The sequence below is a fragment of the Scyliorhinus canicula genome, chromosome 12, assembly GCF_902713615.1.
Source record: "Scyliorhinus canicula chromosome 12, sScyCan1.1, whole genome shotgun sequence".
Classification (NCBI taxonomy): Eukaryota; Metazoa; Chordata; class Chondrichthyes; order Carcharhiniformes; family Scyliorhinidae; genus Scyliorhinus; species Scyliorhinus canicula.
The window spans coordinates 142,681,784-142,702,024 of record NC_052157.1 but is presented as its reverse complement, the minus strand read 5'-3'; the positions used below and the strand labels follow the sequence as shown (position 1 = coordinate 142,702,024).

At 43.2% G+C, this 20,241-nt stretch overlaps 1 protein-coding gene across 6 annotated transcripts in view; it reads right to left on the bottom strand.

The window, feature by feature from the left end:
* The window catches only part of git1 (G protein-coupled receptor kinase interacting ArfGAP 1), a 247,947-nt gene that overhangs the window by 77,003 nt on the left and 150,703 nt on the right, over window positions 1-20,241 (bottom strand). For 4 of the 6 annotated variants that reach the window (XM_038814323.1, XM_038814327.1, XM_038814328.1 and 1 more), the window contains 2 exons: window positions 17,546-17,597; window positions 12,918-12,990 (listed from right to left, as the gene is read on the bottom strand). In XM_038814323.1, the coding sequence (XP_038670251.1) occupies window positions 12,918-12,990; window positions 17,546-17,597 (125 nt within the window). The remainder of the gene's footprint in view (window positions 1-12,917; window positions 12,991-17,545; window positions 17,598-20,241) is intronic. The other 2 variants (XM_038814324.1, XM_038814326.1) reach the window with 1 other exon arrangement.

Below are 20,241 nucleotides of genomic sequence, written 5' to 3'. Positions count from 1 at the left end.
TCAAAGATCTATGAACATAGACCCCAAGATCTCTCTGCTCCTCTACATTGCCAAGAACCCTACCGTTAACCCTGTATTCCGCATTCATATTTGTCCTTCCAAAATGGACAACCTCACACTTGTCAGGGTTAAACACCATCTGCCATTTCTCAGCCCAGCTCTGCATCCTATCTATGTCTCTTTGCAGCCGACAACAGCCCTCCTCACTATCCACAACTCCACCAATCTTCGAATCATCTGCAAATTTACTGACCCACCCGTCAACTCCCTCATCCAAGTCGTTAATGAAAATCACAAACAGCAGAGGACCCAGAACTGATCCCTGCGGTACGCCACTGGTAACTGGGCTCCAGGCTGAATATTTGCCATCCACCACCACTCTATGACTTCTATCGGTCAGCCAGTTCGTTATCCAACTGGCCAAATTTCCCACTATCCCTTGCCTCCTTACTTTCTGCATAAGCCTACCATGGGGAACCTTATCAAATGCCTTACTAAAATCCATGTACACTACATCCACTGCTTTACCTTCATCCACATGCTTGGTCACCTCCTCAAAGAAGTCAATAAGACTTGTAAGGCAAGACCTACTCCTCACAAATCCGTGCTGACTATCCCTAATCAAGCAGTGTCTTTCCAGATGCTCAGAAATCCTATCCCTCATTACCCTTTCCATTACTTTGCCTACCACCGAAGAAGGACTAACTGGCCTGTAATTCCCAGGGTTATCCCTATTCCCTTTTTTGAACAGGGGCATGACATTCGCCACTCTCCAATCCCCTGGTACCACCCCTGTTGACAGCGAGGACGAAAATATCATTGCCAACGGCTCTGCAATTTAATTTCTTGCTTCCCATAGAATCCTTGGATATATCCCGTCAGGCTCGGGGGACTTGTCTATCCTCAAGTTTTTCAAAACGCCCAACACATCTTCCTTCCTAACAAGTATCTCCTTGAGCTTACCAGTCTGTTTCACACTGTCCTCTCCAACAATATGGCCCCTCTCGTTTGTAAATACTGAAGAAAAGTACTTGTTCAAGACCTCTCCTATGTCTTCAGACTCAATACACAATCTCCCGCTACTGTCCTTGATCGGACCTACCCTCGCTCTAGTCATTCTCATATTTCTCACATAGGTGTAAAAGGCCTTGGGGTTTTCCTTGATCCTACCCGCCAAAGATTTTTCATGCCCTCTCTTAGCTCTCCTAATCCCTTTCTTCAGTTCCCTCCTGGCTATCTTGTATCCCTCCAGCGCCCTGTCTGAACCTTTTTTCCTCAGCCTTACATAAGTCTCCTTCTTCCTCTTAACAAGACATTCAACCTCTCTTGTCAACCATGGTTCCCTCACTCGACCATCTCTTCCCTGCCTGACAGGGGCATACATATCAAAGACACGCAGTACCTGTTCCTTGAACAAGTTCCACATTTCACTTGTGTCCTTCCCTGACAGCCTATGTTCCCAACTTATGCACTTCAATTCTTGTCTGACAGCATTGTATTTACCCTTCCCCCAATTGTAAACCTTGCACGCACCTATCCCTCTCCATAACTAAAGTGAAAGTCACAGAATTGTGGTCACTACCTCCAAAATGCTCCACCACTAACAAATCTATCACCTGCTCTGGTTCATTACCAAGTACCAAATCCAATATGGCCTCCACTCTGGTCGGACAATCTACATACTGTGTTAGAAAAGCTTCCTGGACACACCACCCCATCCAAACTATTTGATCTAAAGAGTTTCCACTCAATGTTTGGGAAGTTGAAGTCACCCATGACTACTACCCTGTGACTTCTGCACCTTTCCAAAATCTGTTTCCCAATCTGTTCCTCCACATCTCTGCTGCTATTGGGGGGCCTATAGACAACTCCCAACAAGGTGACTGCTCCTTTCCTATTTGTAACTTCAACCCATACTACCTCAGTAGGCAGATCCTCCTTGAACTGCCTTTCTGTAGCTGTTATACTATCTCTAATTAACAATTGCCCCCCCCCCCCAACTCTTTTACCATCCTCCCTAATCTTGTTGAAACATTTATAACCAGCAACCTCCAACAACCATTTCTGCCCCTCTTCTATCCAAGTTTCCGTGATGGCCACCACATCGTAGTCCCAAGTACCGATCCATGCCTTAAGTTCACCCACCTTATTCCTGATGCTTCTTGCGTTGAAGTATACACACTTCAACCCATCTCCTTGCCTGCAAATACTCTCCTTTGTCAGTGTTACCTTCCCCACTGCGTCAGTACACGCTTTGGCGTCCTGAATATCGGCTTCCTTAGTTGCTGGACTACAAATCCGGTTCCCATTCCCCAGCCAAATTAGTTTAAACCTTCCCGAAGAGTACTAGAAAACCTCCCTGCCAGGATATTGGTGCACCCCTGGTTCAGATGCAACCTGTCCTGCTTGTACAGGTCCCATCTTCCCCAGAATGCGCTCCAATTATCCGAATACCTTTTTTAAAAAATAAATTTAGAGTACCCAATTATTTTTTCCAATTAAGGGGCAATTTAGAATGGCCAATCTACCTATCCTGAACATCTTTGGGTTGTGGGGGTGAAACCCACGCAGACAGAGGGAGATTGTGCAAACTCCACACGGACAGTGACCAGGGCCGGGATTTGAACCCGGGTCCTCAGCGCCGTAGGCAGCAATGCTAACCACTGTGCCACCGTGCTGCCCCCCCCCCCCAATTATCCAAATACCTGAAGCCCTCCCTCCTACACCATTCCTGCAGCCACGTGTTCAACTGCACTCTCTCCCTATTCCTAGCCTCACTATCATGTGGCACTGGCAACAAACCAGAGATGACAACTCTGTCTGTCCTGGCCTTTAACTTCCAGCCTAACTCCCTAAACTTGTTTATTACCTCCACACCCCTTTTCCTACCTACGTCGTTGGTACCAATGTGCACCACGACTTTGGCTGCTCACCCTCCCCCTTCAGGATCCTGAAGACACGATCCGAGACATCCCTGGCCCTGGCACCCGGGAGGCAACATACCTTTCGGGAGTCTCGCTCGCGACCACAGAATCTCCTATCTATTCCCCTAACCATTGAATCTCCTATTACTATTGCTTTTCTATTCTCCCCCCTTCCCTTCTGAGCCCCAGAGCCAGATTCAGTGCCAGAGACCTGGCCTCTAGGGCCTTCCCCCGGTAGGTCATCCCCCCAACTGCATCCAAAACGGTATACTTGTTTTGATGGGGAACGGCCATGAGGGATCCCTGCACTATCTGCCCGTTCATTTTCTTTCCCCTGACTGTAACCCAGCTACTCTTGTCCAGTACCTTGGGTGTGGCTACCTCCCTGTAACTCTTCTCAATAACCCCCTCTGCCTCCCGGATGATCCGAAGTTCATCCAGCTCCCTAACACGGTCTCTGAGGAGCTGGAGTTGGGTGCACTTCCCGCAGGTATAGTCAGCGGGGACACCAGTGGTATCCCTCACCACCCACATCCTACAGGAGGAGCATGCAACTGCCCTAGCCTCCATCCCCTCTTACTTTACAGAATTAGCTGCCCCGTAGACCAACTGGACCTCCGCCCTCCGACTCTGCTTCCAGTCAGCTGTACTCTCTGTAAACTCCTGGCTCCCTTCACACTCTTTGAGGAAATGTAGGAAATGAAATGTAAGGAGCACCTTACTCCCTCTTCACCTAGCTCCCTCAGTCACCAAACTCTCGTTGTAGCACTCAAATGCACCAAGTTCAGCACTCCAGTGCAAACCTAATTTATCTTAGTTGACAACAATAAAATTCCAGGCAGCCAGTAATCAACAATCCATTGAGGAGACATCCACTTTTGACACAAAGACCTCAATTTCAATCTGAGATAGGCCAGGTTCTGAGCACACTCCATATACCCAACAATTAACTCTCTGGAAAAGGATATTTAACAACCAACATAGTGCAACAACCAAACCTCATGGAAAATTAAACCGCCTTCTTCTCTAACACAGTGTAGTGCATCTTCATAGCTGTGAAATTAGTTCAACTAGCGGAAACAAGGTCGCACAAAGTTGACACAAGTAGCCACAATAAAAATGTAAAATGATTCTTACCTTCTTTGATATTAAAATTTCATATGTGTGGCAGTTACGGTAGCAAGCTAAAGCACTTGGGCGTTGTTTGCGCCTCCTGCTCTGAAGCATGAAGCTGGAGTAAGCTTTGATATTACATCTCTCTTCCTGTCCTGATAGCTAGAAACTAGGTTTAGGAAATGTGTCAAAAGAACCAATAGGACGATCAACAGCAAATAGATTGAACCTGATCCATATTCGGCAGAAAGAAGCAGTCTGAATGCCAAACAGCACATTTTCCACATCCTGCAGTGCACACAAACAGTTAAATACCCACATGCTCTTTAACTTAATCAGATAATGGGAAAGTGCTACAACCAAAATCTTTTCCAAAAATGGATAGGTTTTTTAGTCACTGAATGTCTGTTGGCTGCAATAACATGCACTCCCCACAGTAAGCACATTCCAATCAAATTTCCTTACTGAAATTGTTTTTGTTGATTATCTTGCAGCTGGTTTGAATATTACATTATTCGTTTTCCTCAAGAGATTATTAACTGGAGACAAAAGATTTTAAACAATTACTTCTGTTCTGACAACTCTTCAAAAAACATAGTAGATTGTGAACTTTTTAGTAACTTAATCCTAAATAATTTGGTAATTCTGCTCAAAAATGATAATTAAACCACCTGACATGAGATCCGGTAGCTCTTTTAGTGAATGGACTGGCCAGTGTGGAACTGAATAGCAGAGACAAGGATGCTGCAATTGGTTTAGAATCTGTGGTCTAGGAAATGGAGAAGGCAGGTGTGAACAGTTGTCCCTGTAACTTGCTAGATAACCAAATAGCTGGTGGAATCTTTGTGCATACAAATCTTCCGTGAGGACAAATTCAAGGGTTACATCCTTCCTACATGAGTAGCTTGAAATATTCACACAAGAATAGCAGTTTTAGAGGGCATTAGTACAAGGTAGGAGGAAAGAGTGGAAAGATAGGAAGATGGAAAAATGTCTTCCACAATGAAGGAGACTCATTTTAAGTATTTGATGGATGAATAAGTTATACATCCAAATGCCGACCGACCACGGCCCCATGCGGCACGTTTCTCGCAGCGGGATAGGGCCTGCCGCTGGAGCGATCTTCTGCTCCTGCCACTCTCAATGGGATTTAGCATTAAATCCTCCCCGCCGCCAGGAAATCCATGACGGGGATTCGCCTTCGGCGGACGAGAAGTTCCCACTGGCAAAAACAGCCAGAAAATCCCTCCCCATATGTTTTGCATCAGCCGCAAGTACTGTTTTTTTTAAAAAAATGTCATATTAAACAAAACCACCTAAAAAAAATGGAACATAAATACACTGTAGAAAAGAGAAACAAAGATAAAAAAAACAAAACACACGTTAACTTTAAAACAAAAACTAAACTAAAACCCCCAAACAGCTAACAACAGTGACTAACTATTTAAAAAAAGGAATTGAATGGCTGCCATTCCAGGGGGGGATCCCTCCACCAACCCACTGATGGCGTATTTGACCGTCTCCAAATATAAAGACACGAGATCATCCAACCAAGCTGAGGCACTATGCGGAGTAGGAGACCTCCATCCAAGCAGAATTTGCCTCGGGGCTACCGACGAGGCAAAGGTGAGGACATCCGCTCAGAGTGGTGCACCAGCAAATGCGACATGGATCCAAATCTACCCGGAGTATCTCAGACATGGTGTTAAAGAAAGAAGCCCAAAAGCTTATCAACTTGGGAAGGACCAGAATGTGTGTATGATTAGCAGCCCCCCACCAAAAATTGCATTCACACTTATCCTCAACCCTGGAGAAGAAGCCGCTCATCCTAGCTCTGGTCAGGTGTGTCCTGTGCAAGACCTCAAATTTAATCAAGCTCAGCCGAACACATGAAGACGTGGAGTTGACCCTGTGGAGGGCCTCCTTCCACACCTCACCATTAAGAATGGGGCCCAATTCGCCCTCACCTCACAATAGCACAGAATTCATTGAAAGGACTTGGCCATATAAGTCAGAATAGAGACCCCCCCCCCCCCTCCCAGTCTGGCCTAGGTAGAGTCATAATGGTCTAACAGGGAAGAGGGTGGCGCCAAAGGACAGGAGGGGAAAGCCTTGCACCGAAAATTGTGAATTTGAAAATACTTGAAAAGACTGGAACCAGACAGTTGGAATTTTGCAGCCAACTCCTTAAAACTAGCAAACCTCCCCCCATGGTTATTGCAAATGGGGGCTCGCAAAGACAGGGAGCAAAGCTTGAAATGTTGCCTGAACTGCTTCTAAACCCTCAGGGTGGAGACCACCACTGGATTCAAGGCAAATCTCACCGGGGGAAGGCAAAGGTGCAGTAACTATTGCACGAAGACGAGAAGGAGTACAGGAGCTTGCTTACATTTGTCCCCACATGGAGCTAGGATCAAGAGTCACAACAATATCTCTTGATTATTGGTTGCCCAATAGTAAAACAATAAATTGTGTAGAACCAGCCCCCCCCCCCCCCCCCCCCCCCCCTTCTTTGGAGATAAATCCAATGGATTCTGGGATCCTTACCCGTCCAAATAAAGGAAGACATCAATTTGTTGACTTTAGCAAAAAAAAGGACTTGGGGAGAGAAATGCAGACACTGAAAGAGAAATAGAAATCCCAGGAGCACGTTTATTTTAATAGTCTGAACCCTACATATCAAGGATAGGGGGAGGTTATCCCAGCTCTAGTTCTGCAAGTCTGTTTTGATAATGTCCAACAGAGTCATGTAATTTCATTTATGAAGTTAGGCCCATCTGGACCATCAGATAGCGAAAGCTAGTCTTGGCAAGGCAAAAATGCAACGTCCCCAGTTGAGCTCTCCTCCCAGGAAGGCTGACCAGGAAGCATTCACTCTTGTCCAAGTTCAACTTGCATCCAGAAAAGGAGCCAAAAATATGAAGCACCTTCATCATCTCATCCATGGAGGGTGCTGGTTCCGTAACATAGAAAAGTAGGTCATCCACGGAAAGAGACATCTGGTGTTCTACCCCTCCTCTATTTATCCCCCTCCACTTAACAGACAAGCCCAGCACTATAGCAAATGGCTCTATTGCGGGAAAAATGGACATTCCTGTCTCATGCCCTTATTCAACCAAAAATAACCAGAGTTCAGGACATTCGTACGAACACTTGTAATGGGGGCTTATACAATAATCAAATCCAAGAAATAAATTTGCGGCCAAAACCGAGCATAGAACATACAGTGCGGAAGGAGGCCATTCGGCCCATCAAGTCTGCACCAACCCACTTAAGCCTTCACTTCCATCCTATCCACATAATCCCTCCTAACCTTTTTGGATGCTAAGGGCAATTTATCATGGCCAATCCACCTAACCTGTATGTCTTTGGACTGTGGGAGGAAACCAGAGCACCCGGAGGAAACCCACGCAGACACGGGGAGAATGTGCAGACTCCACACAGACAGTGACCCAGCGGGGAATCAAACCTGGGACCCTGGCGCTGTGAAGCCACAGTGCTATCCACTTGTGCTACCGGACCTTCCAAGGTCATCCCTGTCTCATGCCCCTATCATGAACCTTCCAAGAATCTCAAATGGATACTCCCATTCCACTCTATCGAATGCCTTTTCAACATCTGGGGAACCAGTCACCTCCGGTTCGAGTACAGGGGAAGAGCAAAAGGACAACATTTAGCAGATGAGGTAAATTCGCCGACAATTTCCGACCCTTCAAGAAGCCCGTCTGATCCTCCAAGATTACAAATAACAAAGAACAAAGAAAAGTACAGCACAGGAACAGGCCCTTCGGCCCTCCAAGCCTGTGCCGACCATGCTGCCCGCCAAAACTAAAATCTTCTACACTTCCTGGGTCCGTATCCCTCTATTCCAATCCTATTCATGTAGTTGTCAAGATGCCCCCCAAATGTCACTATCGTCCCTGCTTCCACCATCTCCTCCAGCAGCGGGTTCCAGGCACCCACTACCCTCTGTGTAAAAAAAACTTGCCTCGTACATCTCCTCTAGACCTTGCCCCCCAAACCTATGCCCCCTAGTAATTGACCCCTCTACTCTGGGAAAAATTCTCTGACTATCCACACTGTTGGGTCTTTGTCCTTCTTAAGAATCAAAGAGTTAGACGCCTGGGTGAGGTGGAGGGCAATGAACCCCTGGATAAGAAGTCATTAAACATGTCCAGAATTAAATACACCATCTGCTCAGAGAACTTATAGAATTCAATCGGAAAGCTATCCGGTCCAGGGGCTTCGCCAGTCTTTATCAAATCAAGGCATTTTAAAATTTCCTCAGCGTTTAATTCCAACTTGTGCTTCTTTCCACCTTCACAGTTGGGAAGGAAAGGATGTCCAAAATGTCAGACATGACCTATCCCTCTGTCAGTGGTTCTGATCTATAAAGTTCACGATAGAATGATTTAAACGTCTCCATAACCGGCGGAGGGACAGAAACAAGGTTACCGCTCAAATGGTGTATCCCAGGCAGGGAAGCCGTCTGCCATTTAAGCTAGTGAGCCAAAAGACTGGTCTTCTCTCCGCATTCGTATAGCATGTCCCTTGTATGTTGCGCCTGGCTTGCTGCCCTCCCAGTTGACAATAGTTTGCACTGCGTCTGCAGCTTTTTCCTACCTGCCAGTAACTCGAGGTAGGGTCAAGTGTGTACGGGTGGTCCACCTCAAGAATGGAGTCAGCCTCTGCTGCTCCACCAAATGAGCCTCTTAGGAGATTATTCTACCCACCTCTCCCCTCCCCCCCACCACCTTAAGGGCTTCCCACAACATGGAAGGTGAGATTGACTCAGTTTTATTAAATTTTATAGTCCTCTATGGAGAGGAAATGCGCTCACAAAATTTCCTATTCACTGGCAGAATGTCTAACCTCCATGGTGGATGTTGGGTGGGGCCAGACTCCAGTGCCAAATGCACAAAATGGATACATACAAAAAAAATCCCAAACCCCAAATACCCTGCCCTCCGAAAGGAAACTATATATTATCATAAGAAACAGAAACCGCACACAGAACTAAACCCCAAATCTGAACAAGAACCATAAAACTTCAACCCGACCAAGAACAAGAAAACACGAGAACCATGAAACCTACAACGCAATAATTCAACATGCCCTTTATCAGAACCAAAAACTCAATTACACCGCACCTACTTGTCTTTTTTAACAACCAGGTCCACCTCTCCCCGTGCAAAGAAAAAGTATTTTCCTTTGAAAGTTATTCTAAGCCAAGCAGGGTAGACCACACCAAACCAGACTCTTCGCCAAGTCAGCACCCACATCTTGATAGAACCTGATAGCATGGCCTTCCCACTTAAGTCAAGGTGCTCCTTCGCCCACCTTAGAACCCCCTCTTTCTCCTTGAAGCTGTGAAACTTGACTATCACCACATGCCGTGGTTACTCAGGATGAGACCTTGGCCAGAGTGTACGGTGGGCTTGGTCCAACTTGGGAGACAATGTGAATCCACCCGTACCTACCATCTTACAAAACATATCCATGAAGTACTGTCGGCACTGGGTCTTCCATCCCCTCCGGCAGCTCCACAATTTGAATATTTCGCCTCCTGGACCTATTCTCCAGGTCAATCATCTTAGCCTTCAACGATTTGTTCGCTTCGACCACTGAAGATAGCTCCGATTCCAGTGAGGAAATCCGATCACTGTGGCCCAAAAGGGCCACTTCCATATCTTTGATCGTGGCTTTGTGGGCTTCCAGTTTCATTGGTTTTCCCCCGGGCCTGTTGAATAGGGGCCAAGGCCGCTTCCATTGACCTCCAGAGGCCCTCTGACACAATTCGTCGGTGCTTTTCAAACACCTCGGCCATCAGTGGAGTGGCTGCAGCATCAGAGACTGACTCCGCCATTTTATCTGCTGATGAACTCTGAGAGGTCTCAGGCTCCATCGACGAGCTTCTGCTTTTCACCTTCTTTACCCTGAGTTTTTTTGGCATTTCAGTCAAACAGAATCCTTATTAATTAACTGTGTGGGTTTTCAAGAGAAAACAACCTGTGGTACAAAGAAAAGCGGCAAGTACAGTACTACCTCGTGAACGTCTTTCCCCTACATTATGCCACTGGAGGTCCCCCGAAGTACGGATTATTAACTAAATTAAAGAGCAAAAAAAGGATAAAATCTATCTGTAGAATATACCAGATTGAAAAGATCTCTATTTTCATTTGCTCGTTTGAGATGTTAAAATGCATCTCATAACGAAACTAACATGACCTAGCATTGCTATCTTGCATCTTTTTGTCAATACAAAATTCAAAGTTGTTCCCACGGGCTTTCAGGATTTTATTTTTTTTTTTGAAATAATTTTTATTGAAAAATTTTGAATTTATACAACAATAACGCACCATAGTAAAATACCAAAAATAACAATAATATTAGCAATCATAAACATTCGCCCCACCTCCATGAACAACATAGCATTTTAACAACAACGCAAATTAACACAATATAAAGTTACAGAATAGAAACAACAATAAGGAACACCCCCCCCCCGGGTTGCTGCTGCTATTGACCAAGGTACCTATCTTTGAGCCAGGAAGTCCAGAAAAGGCTGCCATCGTTTATAGAACCCTTGTATTAATCCTCTCAGGGCAAATTTGACCCTTTCCAATTTTATAAATCCCGCCATGTCACCACACTTGGGGGCCTCGCATCCTTCCACTGTAGCAGGATCCTTCGTCGGGCTACTAGGGACGCAAAGGCCAGGACACCGGCCTCTTTCACCTCCTGCACTCCCGGCTCTACCGCAACTCCAAAAATTGCGAGTCCCCACCCTGGTTTGACCCTGGATCCAACCACCCTCGACACCGTCCCCGCCACCCCCTTCCAGAATTCTTCCAGTGCTGGGCATGCCCAGAACATATGGGTGTGGTTCGCTGGACTCCCCGAACATCTGGTGCACCTGTCCTCACCCCCAAAGAACCTACTCATCCAAGTCCCGGACATGTGGGCCCGGTGCAGCACCTTAAATTGGATGAGACTAAACCTCGCACATGAGGAGGAAGAGTTGACTCTCTCCAAGTCCCGTCCTCTATCTGCTCCCCGAGTTCCTCCTCCCATTTAGCCATCAGCTCCTCCACTGACGACTCCTCCACCTCCTGCATTACCTTATAGATGTCAGACACCTTCCCCTCTCCGACCCACACCCCCGAAAGCACTCTGTCCATAGTCCCCCGCGAGGGCAGCAGAGGGAATCCCTCTACCTGTCGCCTAGCAAACGCCTTCACCTGCAAGTATCTGAACATGTTCCCTTGGGGAAGCCCAAATTTATCTTCCAGTTCCCCCAGGCCCGTAGGCTTTCAGGATTTTTAACTACATGCTACACAGCCTACAGCATAATTCAGAGGGAGGAGCTGATTTCACAGCTAGACTGAAAACTGTAAAATTCATACCTTGATGAATTTTTTATATTTTTGACATGTTTGATTAAAAGTCTGAAAAGAAAATTAACACTTGCAGACTGTCAAAACAAAAACAGAACTCTTGCATGCTCATCTTACAGATACTTAAAACATTCAAAGTTTATATTGCCTGTCCCATTAATGATCTGCAAATTTCATTTTGCAGCAGTAAGGCGATGAAACTCTTTTTGGCTCGCAACTGGTGCACCAGATGCTCCTTCAAAACCTGTCCTCACCAGATCCAGTTGTAATTTGGCCGCCACCTTGCTGCCTTGGAGATTTAACAAAGGTAAGACACAAAAATTGTCGACATCAGTAAAGAAACATGGTTGTATGGGTCCTTGGGTGAATAAAGACATTGGGAGACTATTCTATGACAAATTAGGATCAAAGTAATGCCTGTGTCAAATACCCAGTCTAATTCTGCAGGGCTACGGGATAAATTGGATCAGTTTAAAAGAGCATGGTGTTAATGGGACAAGGGTCACTTGCACTAGACGTTTCCACAACGGAGTCCTGGGTGAAGCATCAAAGATGCTTAAAGTGATGCTATTGAAGATGCATAGCAATTCAATTCAGGACTCTAATACATTAAATTTGCTGAAGTCCAGCTAGTAAAAATATTCTAGTTTTAAACACAATATATTTCCGTGAGAAGCCAATTGGATAGAAAATGCGGATCAATCTTTGAGATTGTGACTAATACAGATATTTTACAAAAATAAAGACGCTTTTGCCACAATATACATTTCTATTTTGAACGGCTACTCAGTAACACCTATTGGAAGATCATGTCCTGGAATCATAGGAGAACAGAGTTGACCATCATGCTGGCAGAGAACCATAATTCAATAATGAGGCCATACTTTCTACATAAGGAAGGAAAACTGACCAGGAAACTACTCTCACATTTTCAAGTATCAAAACCAAGTCCCAATTTAAAAGTTAGCGTTTGATCTTCTCACCCACCACATTCTGTACACCATTATGGTAGACAGAAGTATATCTGTAACTATAATAGGATTACAGCGGAATATAAATAAACCAATTCAAGATTGCTTGACTCATGCAATGTTCCTGTAGTTTTTTCCTTCACACTCCACTTTGAGCATTCGCCAACAGGAACAACACAGAATGAAACTTCTAACAACCAGGTTTTGCATCATTTACGGAAATCAATTTCAGCTGCAACAGTGTTTCTTAAAGCTCAAACGCAGAAGAACTTGTCAGCATAATAGTTCCATTTTTGTTACCAGCCATCCTTATTGCCGTGAGCAAATTTGCTAATTCAATGCAACCTACTTAAATTATGGGTAGTTTGAGGTAGGTTAAAATATTCAACCTTGTTGCGCGTAGAATCCTTCCAGCAAGTGGATCACAAACACCACTCCACATACCATTGATAAACATGAAAAAGTTCCATAGATTTGTATTTATAACAAAAATGCACAAACTTTCCACATACCTGCATCATTCTCACGTCGATCAACTTCATCATAAACATCCATTGCAAGTTCTTCAAAAAGGCGGTTATTCAGCTGTGCATTGGAAATAGAAAATGGAATGCACAACAATTTATAAACTTCAAGAATCTTTTGTATGTCCAAAGTGAAATCAAGTAGTTTTGTACTTCATTGATGCAGTTGAAAGGAAGGCTTGCACAGACCTGTATTACTTTTATGCTGAACAAGCCACACTCTAACACATAATTAACGAAGGGAATACTAACTTAAAGCATTAGGTGTTGACCATATTGGTTTCCGAAAATTAAAAATCACAGCATCTTTTTTCCTGTCCACACAGACATTTTAAATTTTCACATAAAATTTGCTACACTTTGATTTTTCTATGCAACTTTGCCACAAAGGTCTTGAAACATATTAGACAATATTTTCTAGTTCATAATTCAGGAGCAACTGAAAATGCATTATTGCCACACACAATACCAGAAATCTGAAATAAAAACAGAAAACTTTGGAAATATTCAGCAAGTTATAGCAGAATCTGTAGAGAGAAGCAGAGTTGATATTTCAGGCCTGTGAGCTTTCATCAGGAGAGGGTAAAGTTACAAAGGTAATAGGTTCTGAACAATGGCTGAGTGGGACAAAAACAAAAAGGTGATAGGATGAAAGACAGGAAAGATTGAATGACAGAAGGGGGCCAAAGAGAATAATGATGGGACAAGGAACAAAACATTTGATTTGATTTATATATTGTTACATGTACCACGGTAGTGAAAAGTATTGTTCTGTGCACAATCCAGGTCCAGGCATATCGTTCCATGTTCCATACACAAATACATGGAACATACTATTAATAACAGTTATGAAAGATGTAGGAATAAGTTGCTGACTTCAAGCAGAAAGTAAAACTGAACATGCAAATAAAAAGAAAAAAAATCAGCATGGAGATTATAGACTAAAATTGTTGAACTCACTGTTGAGTCCTGAAGGTGGTAAAGTATACAATTGAACAAGGTGATTCTGTTTCTCAAGCTTAAGTTGAGTTTCACGGAAACAGTGCAGTAGGAGTGAAATGTCAACGTGAGAGCAAGGTAGAAAAATGAAACAACAGGTCTCCGGAAATTTGGGCCCATGCTTGCAGGCAGAACGAAGGTGTGCCGCAAAGTGGTCACCCAATCTATCCAATGTAGAGATGACGGCATTGTAAGCAGTAAATACAGTAAACTATATTAGTCAACGTTCACTTAAATTGCTCTTTTGTCTGGAAGGGTGTTTGAGAGAGTGTTTTGGTCCTTGGATGAAGAATAGGGATGCGGCCATGCATGCAGAGAGAAAGATTAGAAAATTGCATGGTTCAATGACTTGAAAGACAAAATAGACCGGGAACCAAAAAGAAGCACTGGCTTGCAGTTTCTAACTTTTTCCAGTTCTGATTCAAGGTCACAGGACGGAAATATAAACTCTGTTCCTGTCTACAGGCGCTTCCATAATCTGCTGAATATTTCCGACATTTTTTGAAATTATGAAGATACTGCCAAGTACTCTGCAGGCATTGGGTCTTCCATCCCCTACGGCAGGCCCACAATTTGAATAATTTGCCTCCTAGATCCTCTAGAATAGGGTTTTTAGAATTGCAGTTGGGGCCCACGGGTGGATGTCGGGAAGGTCGGAGAACGATCGGCCGTGGCATTCCCAATCGCGGGAGAAGCGCCCAACAACCATGACCGACTTTAAGAATGCTGGCCGCAACCGGCCTTTAAATTCAAACTATGTAGTCTTCCTGCCAGAGGTGGCGGCAAAGAGCAGGTCATGCACCCGGCACATACACCGACGCCATGCACCCTGTACGTCCGTACTTTCACCGCAAAATCAAGGAGTAGAGATTCCTCCAATTTCTAGCTGCCAGCAGGAGGACTGTGAAGACCCGAACAGGACTGTGAAGAACTGAACATGGATCATTTTTTTTATAAGGAACAGGGCCAGAGTCACAAACAGGCCAGGATTTCATAACTGAATCTGCTAGAGAGAGCTGTCCAGCAGAGACCTTGACAGGATAAAGCATTGGTAGTGTGAGCCGTGGACAGAAGTCCATGGCCTATGGTGAAAAGCCAAAGAAACTGAAACTGGGAACAAAACAGTATAAAGATGAATTTTTGAGGTATGACTTGTTAATTGTGCCAACGCAAATCAGGATGCAACGCCCATGTGTTATATGCAGGGAAGTACTACATATCTATCTTACCTTGCAGACATCTTTTCAATTCTAAACTAACAACCTCAAATTGCAAGGGAAGGATGATGATTTATTTTGGCACTGAAGAAATAGATGCTTGCCAAACTTTCAATGAATTTTGGACAGTGAGAGTACAAAGCCAAAACTACTTCATGTACCCCACATTGTTACGGTACATCGAAGAAAACAGTGTTAGTAATGGAACTGTCAATAGACTGGCAAGCCTTGTTCAGTCGCATCTGACTGCACTGATCAAAAGTCTTTGTCATTACTTTCCAGAGGAGAAGCTTCAGATTTTGAAAAAGAGGTGGGTGAAAGATCCTTTTGAGATCAAGACCCCAGAGGCAATTACTAACTTACAGCTGACTTCAAATGAGGAGACTGAATGTCTGCACCTGCCATGTGACAGCACATTAAAAACACTCCACAAGTCCATAAGGCCATCAGCATTCTAGATCTGCCTCTCCGTGAAGTATCCAGTGCTGAGCAAATCAAGCATTTTTTTTGCTATTGCCCTTACAACGACCTACATGAGGTTGGATTTTCCATCCTCACAAAAAAGAAGACAGCACAAAGAAACCAGATATGCGCATTGCCCTCTCGTCATGTGAATCTGATTGGAGTGAGATTGTGAAGCCCAAGCAGGCTCACATGTCGCAATAATGGTTGGTGAAAATGGTGGGTTGCAAAGGCTGGCCAGTGCAAATAAAATGAGGTAATCTGATCACTGTGGCTCGAGGGCCACTTCCATATCTTTTATCGTGGCTCCACGAGCTTCCATGGTTTCATTGGTTTTCTCCAGTGTCGCTCAGATGGGAGCCAACGCCTCTTTAGTAAAGTGGCTCTGTCGATGAACTTCTGCTGTCTACCTTCTTTCCCATGACTTTTCTGGACATTTCAGTCATACAGGATCCTTATTCCATTAACTATGTGGGTTTTGAAAAGAAAACAACTTGCTGGTTTGAGGAAAAAGGGGCAAAATGTACAGTATTCTAACGGGAGCCAATTCATGTGCATCTTCCCCCCACACTAACCCACTGGGAGTCAGGTCTTCATCATTTTAAGTTAATTTACTATGGTGTATGAGATATTAAGTTTGTCTTCTAATTTTTTGGGTTAGCTCAGTTGGCTGGACGGCTGGTTCATGATGTGGAGTGACATCGACAGTGTGGGTTCAATTCCCGTTTCGGCTGAAGATATTCATGAAGGCCCCACCTTCTTAACCTTGCACTCGCCTGAGGTGTGATGACCTTCAGGTTAAATCACCAGCAGTTAGCTCTCACAGTTGGGAGCAGCCTATGGTCCGGTGGGGCCAATGTGACATTTACATTTAATGCTTTTCAAAAAGTTGGTGACGACAAATCAAACAGTGCTGAAAGCACTTAACAATACTGTCTATGCAATCATCTCTGGAGGTGGGAAAGATGTTACGCCACTCGCATCTGCACCCCAACATGTGGTTCTAAGGTTCATGACCACACTCCAGTATGCCCCTACTGGAAAAGGTGAACACCAATGTTGACAGGCTAGGATCAACTAAAAATTATTATAGATCATTTTGGAAGACATTGTGGGCGTAGAATATCAAACATGTGGAAGTTGGAGGCCACTAAAGGTGGTTCCTAAACTCTGTGACAATGATCTAGTGAAAGACAAAGTTTTTACTGTGGAAATACTGACATTCAAATGAATATTTTTTTTAAAAGAGTCAAATTTAGTACAGATCCCTTTACGGTTTTGTGTTAGGACAACTATTTGGGTACTTTACCAGAAGGCAGCAAATCACACAGAATATAAAATTCAATGAGGAAGAAACATCACACAAAAAGGTTCAATGGTAATAGAAGCACACTATATTTAATTTTCATAGATGCTGAAAAAAATCTCATAGCATTCGTTGTGATCCATGTCCAAATTAAGGATATTACATCAAGCTGAACTAGACTTTACATAACTTCTTCATTCCAGATTTCTTAGCCTTAGCAAGCCAATATTCACTGAGGTTTTTACCAAATCTATTTTAACATTTGGACCTAAATTTCATTATTGAATATTAATCCTGCTTAATGAAATAAACTGCTGCAGTCAATTTAACAAACATGGAGTTTATATTGTGGTCGAGACAGACATCTACATATTTAAAAAGGTTTAAATGATGGAATTACAACTGTTGTGACAACCAGAATGTAGCTGAAATGTTAATTACATGTTGTGTATTTGCAGCATTTTCTGCTTTTATTTTTGATTTCTACATTTGTTATGCATAAAGGTAATTGCAATATTTATATTAAGACAATTTAATTTGCGTAATATTTATGCAAGAGAATTTAAATTGTCTGGAACTTTAAAAAAATGTATTGGTAACAATACGGAAGTAATTGTTTGTTCATAACTTACTGCTTGAAGTTTCTTTTTGGCAGCCTTAGCCAGTTCTGACAAGTCCAAACTACTGAAGAGAAACATGAAAGAAATCATAACTCAGGCACCAGATCAAAGAAAACATAAGCAACAAAACTCACTTTCACTTGGAGCTTGGTAAAAACACCCCTAACACCCATGAAGAACTAGTGTTTCCATAATTCTGTTTTTCGCTTGCGTTCACAAATTTAGCATACAAGGAAAGTGACCGAAAATATATTGAAGAACAGCAACATCCTAAAACCATATAAAACTTGAGTTTTGCAGTGGAGCAGCTTTTAATGCTCATCATAAGGTACATAATTTCAAACAGAGATACAGTATTGTTGCCAAATGGCTGTAGAACCGAACTACTGTGAAATAGCACTACTCCCCAGCAACGTTACTTAATGATAGCAGACAATGTGCCATGAGAACAGCAGCTAACAATAATCTCCTGCTAATTAGAATATGCTTTTTTGATGCCTAATTGAATTCAACAACTTTATAAACACTGGAATTAGAAATGGTTTGTCATAATATTTTTGCAAGTATTATGAATCTCCTGTGCAACTAATTAGTGATGTCCACGATTCAATTTGCTTCCATGCCAAGAATGTGCAGAGGCAACAGGAATATATACCCAGTTGGTAAAGCATTTTCTTTCACTGTGTACCTGCTTGTGCATTTATTTATCCAAAGGGTTGATTATTATCAGTTGGGCAGAGTGTATTTTTTGTAATTTTAATAAATTATGGCAAAGGCTCATAATAAAGCCTTGTCCAAGTTCTGATGCATTGCGAAATTTTTCCAGAGAAAAGAGAAAGAAAAAGGGAGGAGAAAAAGAAAATTTTGCAAAGAAACTGTTATCCTGCTACCCACTTTAGCACAACGTTTAACATGGAAAATATGCCTCAGTACTCCTGATAGCCCAAACAAACAATGAATACAGTGTTCCAACCAAGAGACACACACACACAAAAAAAATCACAGAACAAAATTAAATGCGACAAAATTATAATTAAAGGAATTACTTTATTACTGGTCTATGTTTAGTTGCCAGTGAAGTCTCCAGGTGGTATCCTTGGTGAATTGTAAAATTACACATCAGTATTTACATAAGTGTAACACACAAAACGACATACCAAGCTGAATTGTTTAAATGAGATGTTTCACATCAAAATAAATGCTGAAATGAGCACTTTTTTCAGTTTCCATTCCATTTTAGTTCAGAGTTTTGTTTACTTGAATAGGAAATCCTTCCTTGCTGAGCTGAGCAAGGGCGTGGGTGGCTGTCAGAGAAGGGATTTGTTAAGGATATAACTGAGAAGGAGAGAAGAATCTGGAATTTAGTAACTGCAAGGATTGTAGAAGGACCCAATCAGATAACCAAAAACTGTGAAGGAAGTTACTGAACAAATTCACAGGAGTCTGATGAACTTTTAACACAAAGAATAAAACATTTATTAAGTAAGAAAAATGAACTATATTATACCAGACAAAAAGGTTGGAAAGATTGCTATCAAACACATGAAAATGATGCAAACATTCACTATTCCTCCACTATGTATTCCTTCACCTGAGGTATATCTTTATAGACACACAAAAATTAGGAAAGAGAAAACAATTAACCAGATCAATCTTATACTTTAATATTCAGGGTATGTATGCAGTACAGACTGAAGGGACGATCCTTTAAAACAGAGCTGCGGAATTTCTTCAGCCAGAAATTGGTGAATCTGTGGAACTAATTTCCGCAGAAGGTTGTGGAGACCAAGTAAATGTGTGTCTTAAGACAGAGATAGAGAGGTTTTTGAATATGGGGAATCACGGGTTATATGGGGAGAAGGCAAGAGACTGGGGATAAGAAACATAGGGTTATGGGGGGAGAAGGCAGGAGAATGGGGATGAGCAACATATCAGCCATGATTGAATGGCGGAGCAGACTCAATGGACTGAAAAGGCCTTATTCTGTTCCTATGCCTTATGATGAACCAATCGACAAACTGTGAACAGCCTCACCTCAGTCCAAAGTAAATGACAGGTATGACCAAAGCAGATTCTATGGTTTCTCAACAACCCACCCAGACACTTGTCACACCATGAGCTAACTGATCTCACTGAAAATCTCTTTTACATGGGGGTTTCAAATCCCCACGGCTGAAATTTGCTGGGAATTTGCTCCCACACACCGCTCTCGTGCTGTAGGTTTCAACCCGGATTTAGCTCCAGAGATTCAATCTTGCGTTCTTGAGATTCTTCTATCCTGGATGGCCATGTACACTCAAGCTTCACCTTCCAAGCACAATTTCAGAACTATGACTATGCCAAGCAGAGTACCACTGCTCCAAAGACCCACAGCAATGAGTCACCCCTCTTCTATTACCCTCTCGGATCTTCCGGTCTCTCCCAAGCCCATTTTACTTCAAGTCTGCTGCCCACAGCTTTCTCTCTAATTCGGAGCCTACTGTTCTGCTCCTTTGTTTCAACATTACTGGATCTGTTTCTGATCGCTGGCTTTGTCAGGACCGGTTCCTGCCCTACGTCCTGGTTTGGGATCTACCTTTGTGTTTGCCCCCCTCCCAGTGCCCTGTTCCCTAGGACACTTCTATTCAGGTCACTTGACCTGGAGTTTCACACTGCTTCACCTTTCTTTTGCACATGTATGCAAGGTCGTTTCTGGCCTGAATATAGAT